This window comes from Exophiala oligosperma (genome assembly GCF_000835515.1).
Source record: "Exophiala oligosperma strain CBS 72588 unplaced genomic scaffold supercont1.3, whole genome shotgun sequence".
Classification (NCBI taxonomy): Eukaryota; Fungi; Ascomycota; class Eurotiomycetes; order Chaetothyriales; family Herpotrichiellaceae; genus Exophiala; species Exophiala oligosperma.
This window is the reverse complement of record NW_015622820.1, coordinates 548,289-560,435: the sequence shown is the minus strand read 5'-3', so window position 1 is coordinate 560,435 and position 12,147 is coordinate 548,289. Positions and strand designations below refer to the sequence as shown.

Sequence of the window (12,147 nt, the reverse complement as noted above, 5' to 3'; positions counted from 1 at the left end):
ACTCCGGTACCTGTTGCCCGGCATTTGGGACCGGAAAAAAAAGGATGAAGAGCCAGCGCAGTCACCAGAATCGCTCGGAGTTTCAAGTATGGATACACATACAGTAGAGTCTAGTATGGTGCAAACAACGAACCCATGTAATAATTCTTACCGGAGCCTCCTCGCTGGTTCTGTACCTAGGTAACCACCAGCAACACAAACGTTTCCTGGCGGCAAGTGAAAAGATTCCCTCCGTGGACAAACCAAACCAAAGAAATTCTAACATCTACTTCGGTTTGAGCTGCAAGTCGCAAGAAGATTCTCTGCGGTGCGACGTCAGCGGCAGATCTGGCACCCCGGCAAAGCCATTATTTTCTGTTGGGCATCGTTTTCTTGGTGAAGAGATTGACAGACAGTGACACTGGCGGCTCTGCGTGGTTTCTGAGCCACTTCTTTGAAGAAAGGGCCAGCACTCCATACTCCGTTATGTCAATGCACCCTGGGCCGAACCGAAAGTGCCAGCAATGATAGGCGGTTGACTGCTCCATAACAGTAATTCGCGAATAAACAACTTGTGGCCCTGTTGGCTTCTTCCATCTGTTGCTGCCCGTCCTGTCAGGGGCCGAGGGGATCGGTGTGCGTGTGTACGTGTGGTTATCCTTTGCCTTACTCCGTAGGAAAGACGGTTCCTCTCTCCGGCTCAGGAACGAATCACAAACGAATCGCATTTGAATTTGCTTGCTCAAATCAATTTTTCTCTTGTGACCTCGTTGGTTTCGACCCATCCTTGCTAGCACCGTGGTTAATCTGGCGCTTGACGTCCCTAGCGGCCTGTCGGGAAATTTGGCATGGCTGGCATTGGCTGGCGGCGGGGGACAGGACCAGGAACAGGCCCTGATGGCTCGAAACAGGCCAGTCAGCGATGGTGTTTCATGCCGGTCCACTCTCGCTTCTTCTCCACGATCAACGGAGCTGCAATCCCAGCGAAATCAGGTAATTCGAGCCAGTCGTCGCTCATCGTCTCGATGTTGGACTGTGACCGGCGCTTCGTTCCCAAACAAACGCAATTTTCACCAACTGTCGAGGCGACCATGGCCCATGGTGCTGCCAGGCCAGCGCTCCACCGTTATCAAAAGGTAGGCGGGCCTTCGCAGAACACCTGCTGGGACGGAGTACCCATCAGAAAATGCTTCCCGGCCGCCACATATACGCTTGTGCTTCCCAACTACTCTTTCTCTCTCTCTCTCTCTTTCGCCTGGACCTCTCTTCTCCTCTTTGCTTGACCCCAGAGTCTGGTTCTGCAAGATAGCACCTTTGGCTATCGTCCTGAGTCACTGAGCTCCCTCTCAGTCGCATCGCATTCGTTTCAAAATCAACAACTCGAGCAGAGCTCACTCAGGCAGTCACAACAACAAACAACCACAAACACACAAACTCTGTCGCCGACACCATAGCAAGATCGCGCAAACTCGCTCCGTCGCGGTTCCAACGAACTCTTATCGAAGAGGACCATATATCCCGAACCGCAATCTTTTGTAACCTCTCTGACGAGTACTATCAAAAATGCGCTTCACAACAGCTTTCGCCACAGCCTTGCTGGCGCTGACAACACCATCGGTGCTCGCAGGTGGGCCCGGTGGAGGAGACTGGTCGTCAGACACAACCACGGTCACCGTCACAGCTACCATGTCAACCACGCAAATTGTGACCAAGTACCTCATGTACGCCAACGCAACCACATCCACCACCATCTCCCACCCGACTGGATGGAACAGCACCGCGCACACCACGGCATCAGCGACCGATTACAACAAGCCGACCCTCACGGTCGCCTCTTCAGTCGCCTCCGGCAGCCCGTCGATCGCCACCGCGACCGGTGCCGCAAGCGCCCAAGAGATCAACCTCGCAGTGGCCGCCCTCGCAGGTGCCGCCGCCATGGTCTGGGGTTCATTATGACCGAGACACAAGCTCTGATTGGCTATCAGCTAAAGCAACCCGTCGACATGCTCAGCGTCCGGTCGACGTTTTCAAATTCGTTTCTTTCGTTTTTGTCCTTCATTTTTTTTGACTGTGTCAATAAAGTCTCTTTGCTTGAGTCGAGCACCAGTCTGCTCCTCGCCTTGGTGCCTACCTTTATGAAGTTTCATCGACAAATGTTATACACCCATTCTCGTTTCAATTCTTGGACGGCGCCCGAACGAGACACTTTGGGTGGACGGGGTGTCCAGGAGGTCGCAGCCGACCTTTTTTTTGGTTTCACTGGAGGGGAAAGGAAAAGTGTGTCGGAGAGGGGTTGTGAGAGATGTTTATTTGTTGTATCGCCTGGGACGCGATGGCTGATGAAGAAGAGAAGGAGGACTCACCACCACACCCCCACAAGTGTTGGGTATGTCTGTGTTTGTGTGTGTTCTCGAGGGGGCATGATGCAATTGGCGTTGCACAAGTTCCAGGGTGGAAACAACAGGAGAAGTTTCATCCTTATCGTATGAGGGAGTGAGGAAGGAAAAGGGGCCTTTGTGTGTGTATAATGATTTTTGCATTTTGAGTACGACCGATACGATTGAATTATTCTTTTGTTGAAGCGTGCAAGCGAAATTCATTCTAGCTTTCTCGTCTGGAGGTGGGATTTATATCATGGCTGTTGTTTTTGATTTGATATAGCTGATAGCTGGTATCGATCAATACAATGAAGTCATTCCCACTGATTTTGAGTGATTTGAACATGTACTTGGGCCATTCGATGAAAAATTGCCTGGTCAAAAAAAAAAACTCACTCGCTACATGTAGCTAGAGAGTAGGTCGAGTGAGTATATATAAAGTCAGAGTAGTATATAAGAGTACTCCAAACTCCATACTGTTCTAGCAGGTGTCATGGTCCTCAAACGACCACGGGCGGCTATACTGTACTCGGTAGTTTTTGGGAAGTGATAGAATCCTCCGCGTAGATGATCCCTGTCGAACAACCCAACGGCGGCATCGAAACACGTCTTGTCAAAAAGCTGGACACGCGACACTGGCTCCATTTTCGACGCGTCTCCCTCAAACAACGTCACTCACTCTCTTTTCCTCCAACAACACCACCACCCATCACCACCATGACTCGGTACACCACCGAACATATCTTCCCCCTTGGGAGTTTGCGTCATTTCATGTGTTGACCCGTTGAGGTCTCGTCGCTCGTTATTACTTTGATTTCTTTTTTTTCTCGTTCAACCGGCACGCCCCCTCCAGCCTATCCTGTCCCGCCGATCCCCTCTCACTTTGACTACCCGAGTCGACTCTTCCGAGTGCTCTGTCATGATGGACGATCTCGACCTACCTCCTATCCCTCAGTCCGCGTTGATAGCAGCTCAGACGCCCCCCCGCCCTCGCCAGTCGCTCCTCTTTACTGCCCGCAAGCGAGCACGCGCCGCCGAGGTCTACGACGAGCCTACCGTGCCGGCGACGTCGAGCGACCCGGCCCTCTTCTCCAGTGACGAACAGGCGCCCGGCGCCGAAAACTACACCGACCGTCGACGCAAGAAACGCACCTTCCAGGGATCATGGTGGGATCGGCACCCCGCCCGAGAGGGACGCCGGAAGAGCACGCGACAGAAGCGTGAATTCACGCGCAACTTTGACTCGGGCATCTTCATGGGGAGCCAAGATGAGAGTGGCGAGGATCATGATTTGTCGTTGTCCAGTGACTCGTTCACTTTGGAGGACGAGTTGATGAGGGATCAGTCCCGTGGGTACGAAGCCGAACACGCAGACGACAACAACAACACGATGACAAGGCAGAAGAGGCCGCCATTCAGATCATGGGCACAAGAGAATCTAGCCGGGGACCACTGTAGAGGTCAAGATGATTTCCAACCCACAACCGACAGCGTCAGCCCCAAGACGAGAACACTACTCAAGGTCACGCCTCTGGAACCCATGTCAAAGGAGCATCGCGAGGTACTCGAGATTGTTCATCAGTGTCTCGATATGGGAAAGGAGGACGTGGATCTGTCGTAAGTACCTCGGTGTCTGGGATAGTTTTGCCATGGACTTGTATGCCGAGACACAATTTACTAACTACTTTTCCTTCTGCCGTAAAGGGGAAGATCTTTAGATTCCTTGCCTGAAGAAATCACTTCTCTCCAGACCTTGGCCAAGCAAGATGAGATTGTTCCGGGCATGCTCGATACAGGCACAGACCTTGAGCCTCGGCTTCGCCTCTACCTGGCGAATAATCTCTTTACAAAGTTTCCAGCCCCGGTATTAGAGCTTCAGAATCTTCAGCTATTGTCGCTGCGAAACAACAATTTAACATCCATCCCTGCTGGAATCCGGGACCTCGTCAACCTAGAAACTTTGAACATTGCGGGAAATCAGCTGACCGAGTTGCCTTTTGAAATTGTCGTTCTGGCGATGAGCCACAAATTGACCAGATTGATTTCGGCAGGGAACCCTTGGAAGCCGAAACCGTTTAGCTCCTGTGATTATCAGCGAGAGATCCAAGTGCCGGAGTCGAAGTCGAAGTTCGGCATGCCTCGAAAGACGGAAATGAACGAGGCGTCTGGGGTGCCATGCCTCAGTGAGACCGTACTTCGACGACTCGCCAAACTTGATCCAAAGCAAAAGATTGACTTTCGAGGTCTCATGCCAGAAGGAACGTCGGAGATGGTTCTTGATCAATTGGATCTACTGACGAAGAAGCCGAATCGCCAATGTGGATTTTGCGGGAGACTTATCGTGATGGCGGCGACTGAGAGACTTGAATGGTTCGCTCTGTGGCTTGACTCGCCACCTTTGCCGTATCGAAGGCTCGAGTGCGCAGATGGATGTCACAAGAAAAACCAGGGGGTCCTTTGAGAGACGAAGAATATCTGGGCGATTCAGATACAAACTGGAAAATTAGAAAGAGCATGCGGCAGCAAAGCGTGTAACACAGAATCCACTTTGGTATGTTCAGTGACGGACCAACTCGAGATTCGGAAAGCGTTTGCTGGGGTCATTGGATAAAGAAGATGGAATTCTATACGAGCGAGGAGCCTGAGTGCATTATGCATGCCCGAGGTATGGTCGAGTGCGAATACGGAGCCTTTTGATACACGACAGACTAACGTGTCAATGAGTGCGAGTTGGATGACTTTATTTCAAAGAAAAGAAGAAGAAGAAGAAGAAGGGAACGGGCGATGATGAACAAGGAGATTGGATCAGGTCCAGCACAGCACAGTATGTCCACTGACTTCATTACGCTGCCATGTCTACACCCTACCATAAGTACTCCTTCCCTAAGGTAGCAAAGTAGGTGTGTTCAAATTTCGAGCAGTAAGAAGAAGAGAGTAGTAGCTCATGATGGTTGGATTCCCCACACATATCAGATGGTGTAGCTAGGATATTCAAGGGGGCTATTTTTTTTCTCTTTTTGTCTTTTCATTCTTTTGTTGGTAAAATAAAAAAAAGTGAAAGAGAAAAAAAAGAAGGGTCAACAAGCCCAAGGTCCATCAACCATCCATCCAGCCGCACCTGTAGCTATCCCACGGGAACACAGCATACCCCGGCCACCATGGCCCGGGAGTTCCAGCCTGACCCTGTCCGGTAGAAACAATTTGTCCCTTTTTTTTGGTTGTGTCTGTGGTTTCACTCTGTGGGTTTCACCCCGTGGTGTTGAGCAAGTAAGACAGAAAAAAAAGGACGTGTGGGTCAATCAAGCGTCGAGTCGAGTCGCTAGCTAGCATGTCGTCGTTTTCCCCTTTTCCGTCCTGTCCCCTTCCCTTTCCCCCTTTCAGGTACACGCCACACCTCGGTACATTCCTCCATGCCTCAAAAAGCACTCTGTTTCCCATCGGTCCTTTTTTCACCAGAACGCACTGCCTTTCCCCTTCACCAGAACGCACAGAGCCACAAACTCCGAGACTTTTGTCCTCCAGGGAGGAGAGGGGGGGCCAACGTGCGTCAGTCTCTCATCTCTTCTTCTCGGGCAAGAGGTAGGAAGACGTGTGCTTCGGGTCCGACTTGTCGTAGGCAAAGTCCCTCGAGGAGGTGTTGGCCAGGTATCGTCGGTCGATCTCGGCGCCCCAGTTGCTGGTGGTACACTCTCGTGCCTTTTTGGCGTTGGTGTTGCCGCCGTACCCGCCGGTGGTGGTGTTGGTGCCACCGGTGTAACCGGGTTGGCTGTAGCTGGATCGGCTGGGCGGCGGGGAGTCGGCAAAGTACAACGAGTCGATGCTTCTGTCGTTCCTCCTGGAACTGTTGTAGCCGCCGCCGCCGCCGCCGGCGGAACCAAAGTACGAAGATGAATTGTTGGACATCTTTTATGAACCAATCAAAAACAGTAAAACGAGGAAAAGAGGCAGTGTTGAATCTCTCGGTTCTCAGGCCGAGATGTTGTCGATCAGAGGGTATCCAGTCCAGACCAGAGAAGAGAGTCCGATATTGCAGAGGGGCGGTAATAGTAGTAGTAGTACCAATACTGAACGTGGTAGTGGTAGATGAGTAAAAGTGGTTGTACAGCTGCTGCCGCTGCCTCTTTTATACCCTTTCATGATGGTGACACCTCCCCGAGAACAAATGTTAATATCGGTGTTGATGTTGACGGTATGGCATGACTGGCTTCAGCCAAAAAGAAAAGGTGAGAGAGGCTGATGGGTGAGAACAATACCGGCATACGAACAGACAGGCAGACCAGATAGACCAGAGGTGAGTATTGTGGCGCTTTTGGGTACCTAAACAGTTATGGTATCTGAGATACCGTTTTGATCGATGAGCCTGTAAAAAGTCATGACACCCGTTAAGCTCTTGAATGCAAATAATGACACCATCACCCTCACGCTTGCGTTTCAAAGGTCCGCATCGTACTCCTGAACAACAGTGAGATGGTGTTTGGTCTTTCGTATACTCATCCATGAGCGCTTGTTCATCGATGTCCTGCCCGGTCTTCTGTTCTCCACCACCGGTAAAGCTGGTGATATCAATGACTTGCCTGTTGGTGTACTTGAAGGATTCATGTGTCACGCACATCTGTAAACACGAATGATTGATGACACTTTAGCAGGAAATCATCACAGTTAAAACAAAATCAGACACCGTCATTCATCGTAGTAGCCAGGACATGCTCACTACCTTGTGTGAAAATGAGTGTTGCTGGCAGCGTCGACTTGAGAGGTGCAGAGCTAATTCTGTTCAAAGATAAAAGTGAGAATGACCAGTGCAGACGAAATGACCTCAGAAACAAAAGGGAAAAAATCAATTCTGCCAGGTCTTGTACAGATGTGGCGATCCGAGTAGTCCGCGTCGTCAAGGAGTAAGAACCTCCTGGTAAACCCCAGCTTCGGGATGTTGACATGTCTTAAAAAGGTTTCTTCCAGCCCACTGTATAACAATATTTCGACTCCATTCGCCTTCTCTAATCTGGGGTATCTCAAAGTCGTTAACATCATCAAAGGTCATCCTTGTTCAGCGTTCGAAAAATCCGCCATCGGCCATGTCTTCGTCGCCGTCTGAATCATCGTCGTTTCGTTTGATCTGAATGTCCCCTTGTTGTTCATCCTCGCTATCTAGATCGGCTGGATCGATCATACCGTCATCGTCGAGCCATGATGGCTTAGCCTCGGTCTTATGCTGGTGCAACTTCCGCAGAGCCGCTTGTTCCTTGCCACCAACACTCACAAGCTCTTTGTCCACTTTCTGCACCGTCAACTTCCCATCTCGAAGAGCATTCAGTTTGTCCTCGCCCTCACCCATGTACTTTTCAACTTCATACCACATCGGCGGTCTCGTACCGGAGGCTGACCGAATGATTTGGGCCACGTCGTCTGAAAAGGCCCGGAGCTCGTCACGCTGGGTTGAGTCCAATATGGCATAATCTTTCTTGTTCATCCCCTTTTCTTTCTTCTCACCTCCGACGAACAAACTAATGTATTTTTCTCCCAGAGGTGCATACTGAGTGTATGCGACATCCACCTCGGCCTCGTGAATCATCTTTTCCAGCTTTGTTTTGTATTCGTCCTTGTACGAGGGCGACTTTCTCAGTTTGACAAGCTTGTTGAGCGCTCTTGTGGCTTTCTGCCGCTCCATGAAGCGCACAAAATGATAGCGTTGAAGGTTACTTCTAGCATTTTTGATGACCTCGGCTTTCTTTTGGTCTAGAAGCAGAGCAGCGAGTTCCCGTTCCTTCTCTTGACGAACCGTCATAGGCAGCTTGGTGTCCCTTGCCAGCAGGTTGCGAAGCGAGTGAATTCGCGAGGAGGGGTTGTTTCGACGTTCCCTCGTCGACTTCGTCACGGCCGATCTGACAGGCCCTAGTCTCCTAGATTCTTCACGAGTAGGGATAGGATTACGGTCGCCATCGCTGCTTTGTTCGCGGTCATTGTTCCGCCCAATATCAAGGCCACGGCCGGATGTTCGATCTGAAGGGCGCCAGGTATCAGGTCCTCGGCGTTGACTTGTGGGTCGGTATTTGCCCATGGCGCCTAGGAGGTGATGATAGAGGGAATGCGAATGGTATCCCTAGGACATGCATCCAGGAAAGTATCAACGAGAACTCTAGATTTAATAAAAAGAGTGTTGGGCAAGTATGACGATTCAAAGTGACAAAAATCGTGAATGAGTGTACAAGTCGATAAAATTATTCTGCCGCCTCTTACCGCCTTATGGGATACACTAGTCCCGTTTCGACTTTGGCGTTAACATCAACCTGCAGATACAAACAGCAAGAAGAATACCCATTCCCATAATATGCGTTCTTCATCCATGTTCAGGTTGATGTAAAGAATCTCTCGACCAGCCGGACATGGAGCAACATCGTCAACATCTGTGTGGGCGCTAGGATCGCACCAATCCACGTCCTGAGAGCTCGATATCGCTATGGAGACCGCCATCCGTTTCTCGCAGAACTCCCATACAGGCACGCCACAGCGCTTTCTATATGTCGACGTGGCTGGGAAATCGTTCAAATTATGCAATATTACCAAGAAGAGTAAGAAGTCTACTAAATATGAGTCCATCCATACGTCAACAAAAGTGCCAGCCTTCCGCGCTTTCGACTGGCATCCTGTCAACGAGGATCTCGTGGTTGTTGGACAGGCAGGCGGAGAAGCGACTCTTATCAACATTGCCGAGGGTCATCAAGATTCGTTATCATTCCAAGTCCGAAGCCAAAGACTTTGCAACGCTGTGACTTTAAGCAGCCAGAATTTACTGGCGGCAGGCTTGGACAAAGTCCGAACAGACTTCTGTCTTAATGTTTGGGACTACAACCAACGACTTCCGGCACCTGGAACGAAAAGCTTTTCGAAGAATTACTCCGAACCACTCCATAAACTTGCTAGTGGAGAACCGATCACCAGCTTAAAATTCTTTCAAGATGACCCTCAGCTTTTAGTTGCCGGTGTCAAAGGCCAATTTGTCAGATTGTACGACCTCAGAGAACCATCAGTAGGAAATGGCCTACAGTTCGCCACGAGGTGCGTCCATAACCTGGCCATAGATTGGCTTGATGAGAATTATTTCGCTTCTGCGTATCCCACTAGCGATCCCTCCATATGCGTTTGGGATAGACGAATGATCAGTCGACTCAGCACCCCACACATGAGTTTTGGTGCAGGCCCAAGTCCAGGAACAGGGCAACCAGAGGCTTCCTTGGAGTTGAAGAACGTTGTCGAAAGTCCAGGCACCATATGGAGCCTGCGATTTTCAAAAGCTCGTCGTGGGCATCTAGGTGTGCTTTCCAGTACTGGAAATCTCAAAGTTTACGATATTAGTAAGGACTCCTCGGACGAGACACACCAGTCTGAGCAAGATAACGGAAACGATGTGTCTTGGGAAAACAGTGCCCCTCTAGATATTTTTCTTGATCGGGCCCAAGAAGTCGCAAATCAGTGCTCGAGCGATCCCTCTCTTCAGAATGAAAAGATCAGAATTGTGTCGTTTGACTTCATGACGACGTCGTCAAAGCTAGGGCAACCCGAAATTCTGACTCTCACGGGTGATGGAAGAATCCGAATCTCCTCAACAAATCCTCCTCCCGAGCCGGTTGTCCTTGCAAATCTCGACTTTTTGTGTAGGGGCGACACGCTTCTCGAGCACTCTTCATTGGATGCCTCATCTTGCGGGAAGACCATTGAAGCTATCCGACGCAAAGCGCAGCCCAGGAATCTACTCAAACAGACCATCAAGCAAACCCGTCAAGAGAAAAAGGCTCTTGGAGTGGGGAAGATGTCCAGCTTCGAGAACCAAACGTGGTACTCGGATCTTGGATACTACGAAAAGGACGTTCCTCTTCGGCACCTTCTCAGTCTAAACTCATCCCAAAGAGTCCGCTGCCAAGCAGGCTATCTGCTCAACCCGACCAAGAACAAGGCGATCGTCTCCGACTCAAATTGGTTACAATCATTCTGGGCCTGGATAGAACGAGCGACCAGGATATCTCAAAATGGAAATATGACGCAGGACAATTTTGACCTGGCACGCCTTGGGGTCTACGCCCTCTGGATGGAGGATATCAATACCAAGAATAGAACCCTGGGACCACGCTCTAACAAACCGAGTAAAATCATCGAAAACCTTGTCCGCCGACTTAACATTCCCTCTATAAAGAGCACCAAGTCAAAACACCCAGCGAACAGACAATTGTGTTTACATTCGATAGGCCTCGCTTGGTCATATGAAGAGCTTGAGGCAAGAACCAGTCGTCTGGTAAGCCAGAATCAGCATACCAAAGCCGCGGCACTTGCAATGTTTGCCATGGACCGTAAACTGGCCTACAAAGCCCTACGTGGAAGGGGCTCAAATCAATCCCACAAGATGCTGGCAATGGCAATCGCGGGTGCTTCGAAGAAAATGCGTAATGGCGATGCAGGGGCGACGTCTGGTGACGATTCGGATGCACAAGATGACTGGGCTGAGACTATCTCATCATTGGCTGAAGAGCTTACCGACCCATACGCACGGGCTATCCTCGCCTTTGTCAAAACGGGAGACTGGTCTCACGTTGTTGCTGAAGATTCCCTTCCACTCAAGTACCGAGTCTGCGTCGCGCTTCGACATCTTGACGACTCCAAGCTTACAGAGTATATCTTGCAAGCGAGGAGAGAAGCCTTGACTGAAGGTGACGCTGAAGGCATCATTCTCACCGGTATTGGCACGCGTGACGCGTTTGATCTTCTCAACAGCTATGTACGGCGATTTGGCGACTTGCAGACTGCAGTGCTGGCGCTTTGTCCCGCCATTCCACGTTATGTGGATGACGATGAAATTGTTCGCCAATTCGACAGCTGGAAAGATGCATACAGACATATGATGAATGGTTGGAACTTGCGATTTGATCGTGTCAGGTTTGATATAGCCTGTCAGAATGCAGCAGTGGACGAAAGCGGAAGACGACTCATACAACCTGCAAAGCAACAAATTCGACTCGTGTGTGGCTTTTGCGCACAAAGCCTAACCCACAATGCAGGCACTAACGAGGACACCTCACCAGGTCACAAGATGGTAGAAACTCAGCAGCATCCCTTGACTAGAGAAAAGGCCGCTGCAATTGGCACCGTTTGTCCAAAATGCGGCAGACATCTACCACGCTGCGGGGTGTGCGATCTCTGGCTTGGAATGCCAGATGAATCCTACTTGCCATGGTACGGGCCACTACAGGCAAGGCTGAATGGCAATAAAGGCGGTGTCGATCTGAGTGCCAGTCTGTCTGGCAGCGTACATACCACGATCGGACCGGCCACAGGCTCTGGGAGCTTAAGAGCGACTTCATCACCTCAACCGAAATCGTCACCACATTCTCAGGTCAATTCAAGGAGGTCGGGAACTACGGATTCGTCGACAGGAACCGCGGTACCTACCATCCAAGAATCAACGAACGAGACTCCGAATGTGCCCAGCATCGCAGTCGATGAGGCGGCAACTCCACAGCAAGAACTTGACAGAGAGGTGCAAATGGCAGAACAAGCACGGCAATGGGATTCTACAATGGCAAAGCTTACGGTCCTATGTCTGAAGTGCTCCCACGGATGCCACGCTGCGCATGCGAGGATGTGGTTCGAGAAGCACCGTATATGCCCTGTACCGGAGTGTAGGTGCGTTTGTAATGAATGAATGAATGACTTAGAGTGCTGTACTATAATGTTCAGAAAACTGTCCCACGTTACACTATTTCCCTGCGTAGGCTTGCTTGATTCTCTCTAGAATACTCGA

At 50.4% G+C, this 12,147-nt stretch overlaps 6 protein-coding genes across 7 annotated transcripts; 4 read left to right on the top strand and 2 right to left on the bottom strand.

The window, feature by feature from the left end:
• Positions 1-1,542: 1,542 nt before the first annotated feature.
• Positions 1,543-1,935, top strand: PV06_03043 (uncharacterized protein; the record flags this gene model as incomplete). Its single annotated transcript, XM_016403795.1, has 1 exon — positions 1,543-1,935. One exon carries the CDS (start codon positions 1,543-1,545, stop codon positions 1,933-1,935), a length of 393 nt encoding a protein of 130 aa, XP_016264800.1.
• On the top strand, positions 1,746-2,468 carry PV06_03042 (uncharacterized protein; the record flags this gene model as incomplete). The annotated part of the gene is made up of 1 exon (XM_016403794.1): positions 1,746-2,468. One exon carries the CDS (start codon positions 1,746-1,748, stop codon positions 2,466-2,468), a length of 723 nt encoding a protein of 240 aa, XP_016264799.1.
• Positions 2,469-3,017: 549 nt separating this feature from the next.
• On the top strand, positions 3,018-5,396 carry PV06_03041. Of its 2 annotated transcripts, XM_016403793.1 has the most exons (3): positions 3,018-3,974; positions 4,062-5,022; positions 5,082-5,396. In XM_016403793.1, the coding sequence occupies exons 1-2, from the start codon at positions 3,277-3,279 to the stop codon at positions 4,816-4,818; spliced, it is 1,455 nt and encodes a 484-aa protein (XP_016264798.1). In that variant the 5' UTR covers positions 3,018-3,276; the 3' UTR covers positions 4,819-5,022; positions 5,082-5,396. The 2 variants fall into 2 exon arrangements, with proteins under 2 accessions (XP_016264798.1, XP_016264797.1); XM_016403792.1 differs by having other exon boundaries at positions 4,062-5,396.
• A 516-nt stretch (positions 5,397-5,912) lies between these two features.
• Positions 5,913-6,260, bottom strand: PV06_03040 (uncharacterized protein; the record flags this gene model as incomplete). The annotated part of the gene is made up of 1 exon (XM_016403791.1): positions 5,913-6,260. One exon carries the CDS (start codon positions 6,258-6,260, stop codon positions 5,913-5,915), a length of 348 nt encoding a protein of 115 aa, XP_016264796.1.
• Positions 6,261-7,404: 1,144 nt separating this feature from the next.
• PV06_03039 (uncharacterized protein) lies at positions 7,405-8,415 on the bottom strand (the record flags this gene model as incomplete). The annotated part of the gene is made up of 1 exon (XM_016403790.1): positions 7,405-8,415. One exon carries the CDS (start codon positions 8,413-8,415, stop codon positions 7,405-7,407), a length of 1,011 nt encoding a protein of 336 aa, XP_016264795.1.
• A 273-nt stretch (positions 8,416-8,688) lies between these two features.
• PV06_03038 (uncharacterized protein) lies at positions 8,689-12,070 on the top strand. Its single transcript, XM_016403789.1, has one exon. It carries the CDS (start codon positions 8,815-8,817, stop codon positions 12,046-12,048), a length of 3,234 nt encoding a protein of 1,077 aa, XP_016264794.1. The 5' UTR covers positions 8,689-8,814; the 3' UTR covers positions 12,049-12,070.
• The last annotated feature ends 77 nt before the right edge of the window (positions 12,071-12,147 follow it).

Bases quoted from the DNA above. Each gene is read 5' to 3' on its own strand.
- PV06_03041 (XM_016403793.1), top strand. From the start codon at position 3,277: ATGATGGACGATCTCGACCTACCTCCTATCCCTCAGTCCGCGTTGATA. The intron at 3,975-4,061 runs GTAAGTACCTCG...TCTGCCGTAAAG, and splicing joins AAGGAGGACGTGGATCTGTC to GGGAAGATCTTTAGATTCCT.
- PV06_03038 (XM_016403789.1), top strand. From the start codon at position 8,815: ATGGAGACCGCCATCCGTTTCTCGCAGAACTCCCATACAGGCACGCCA.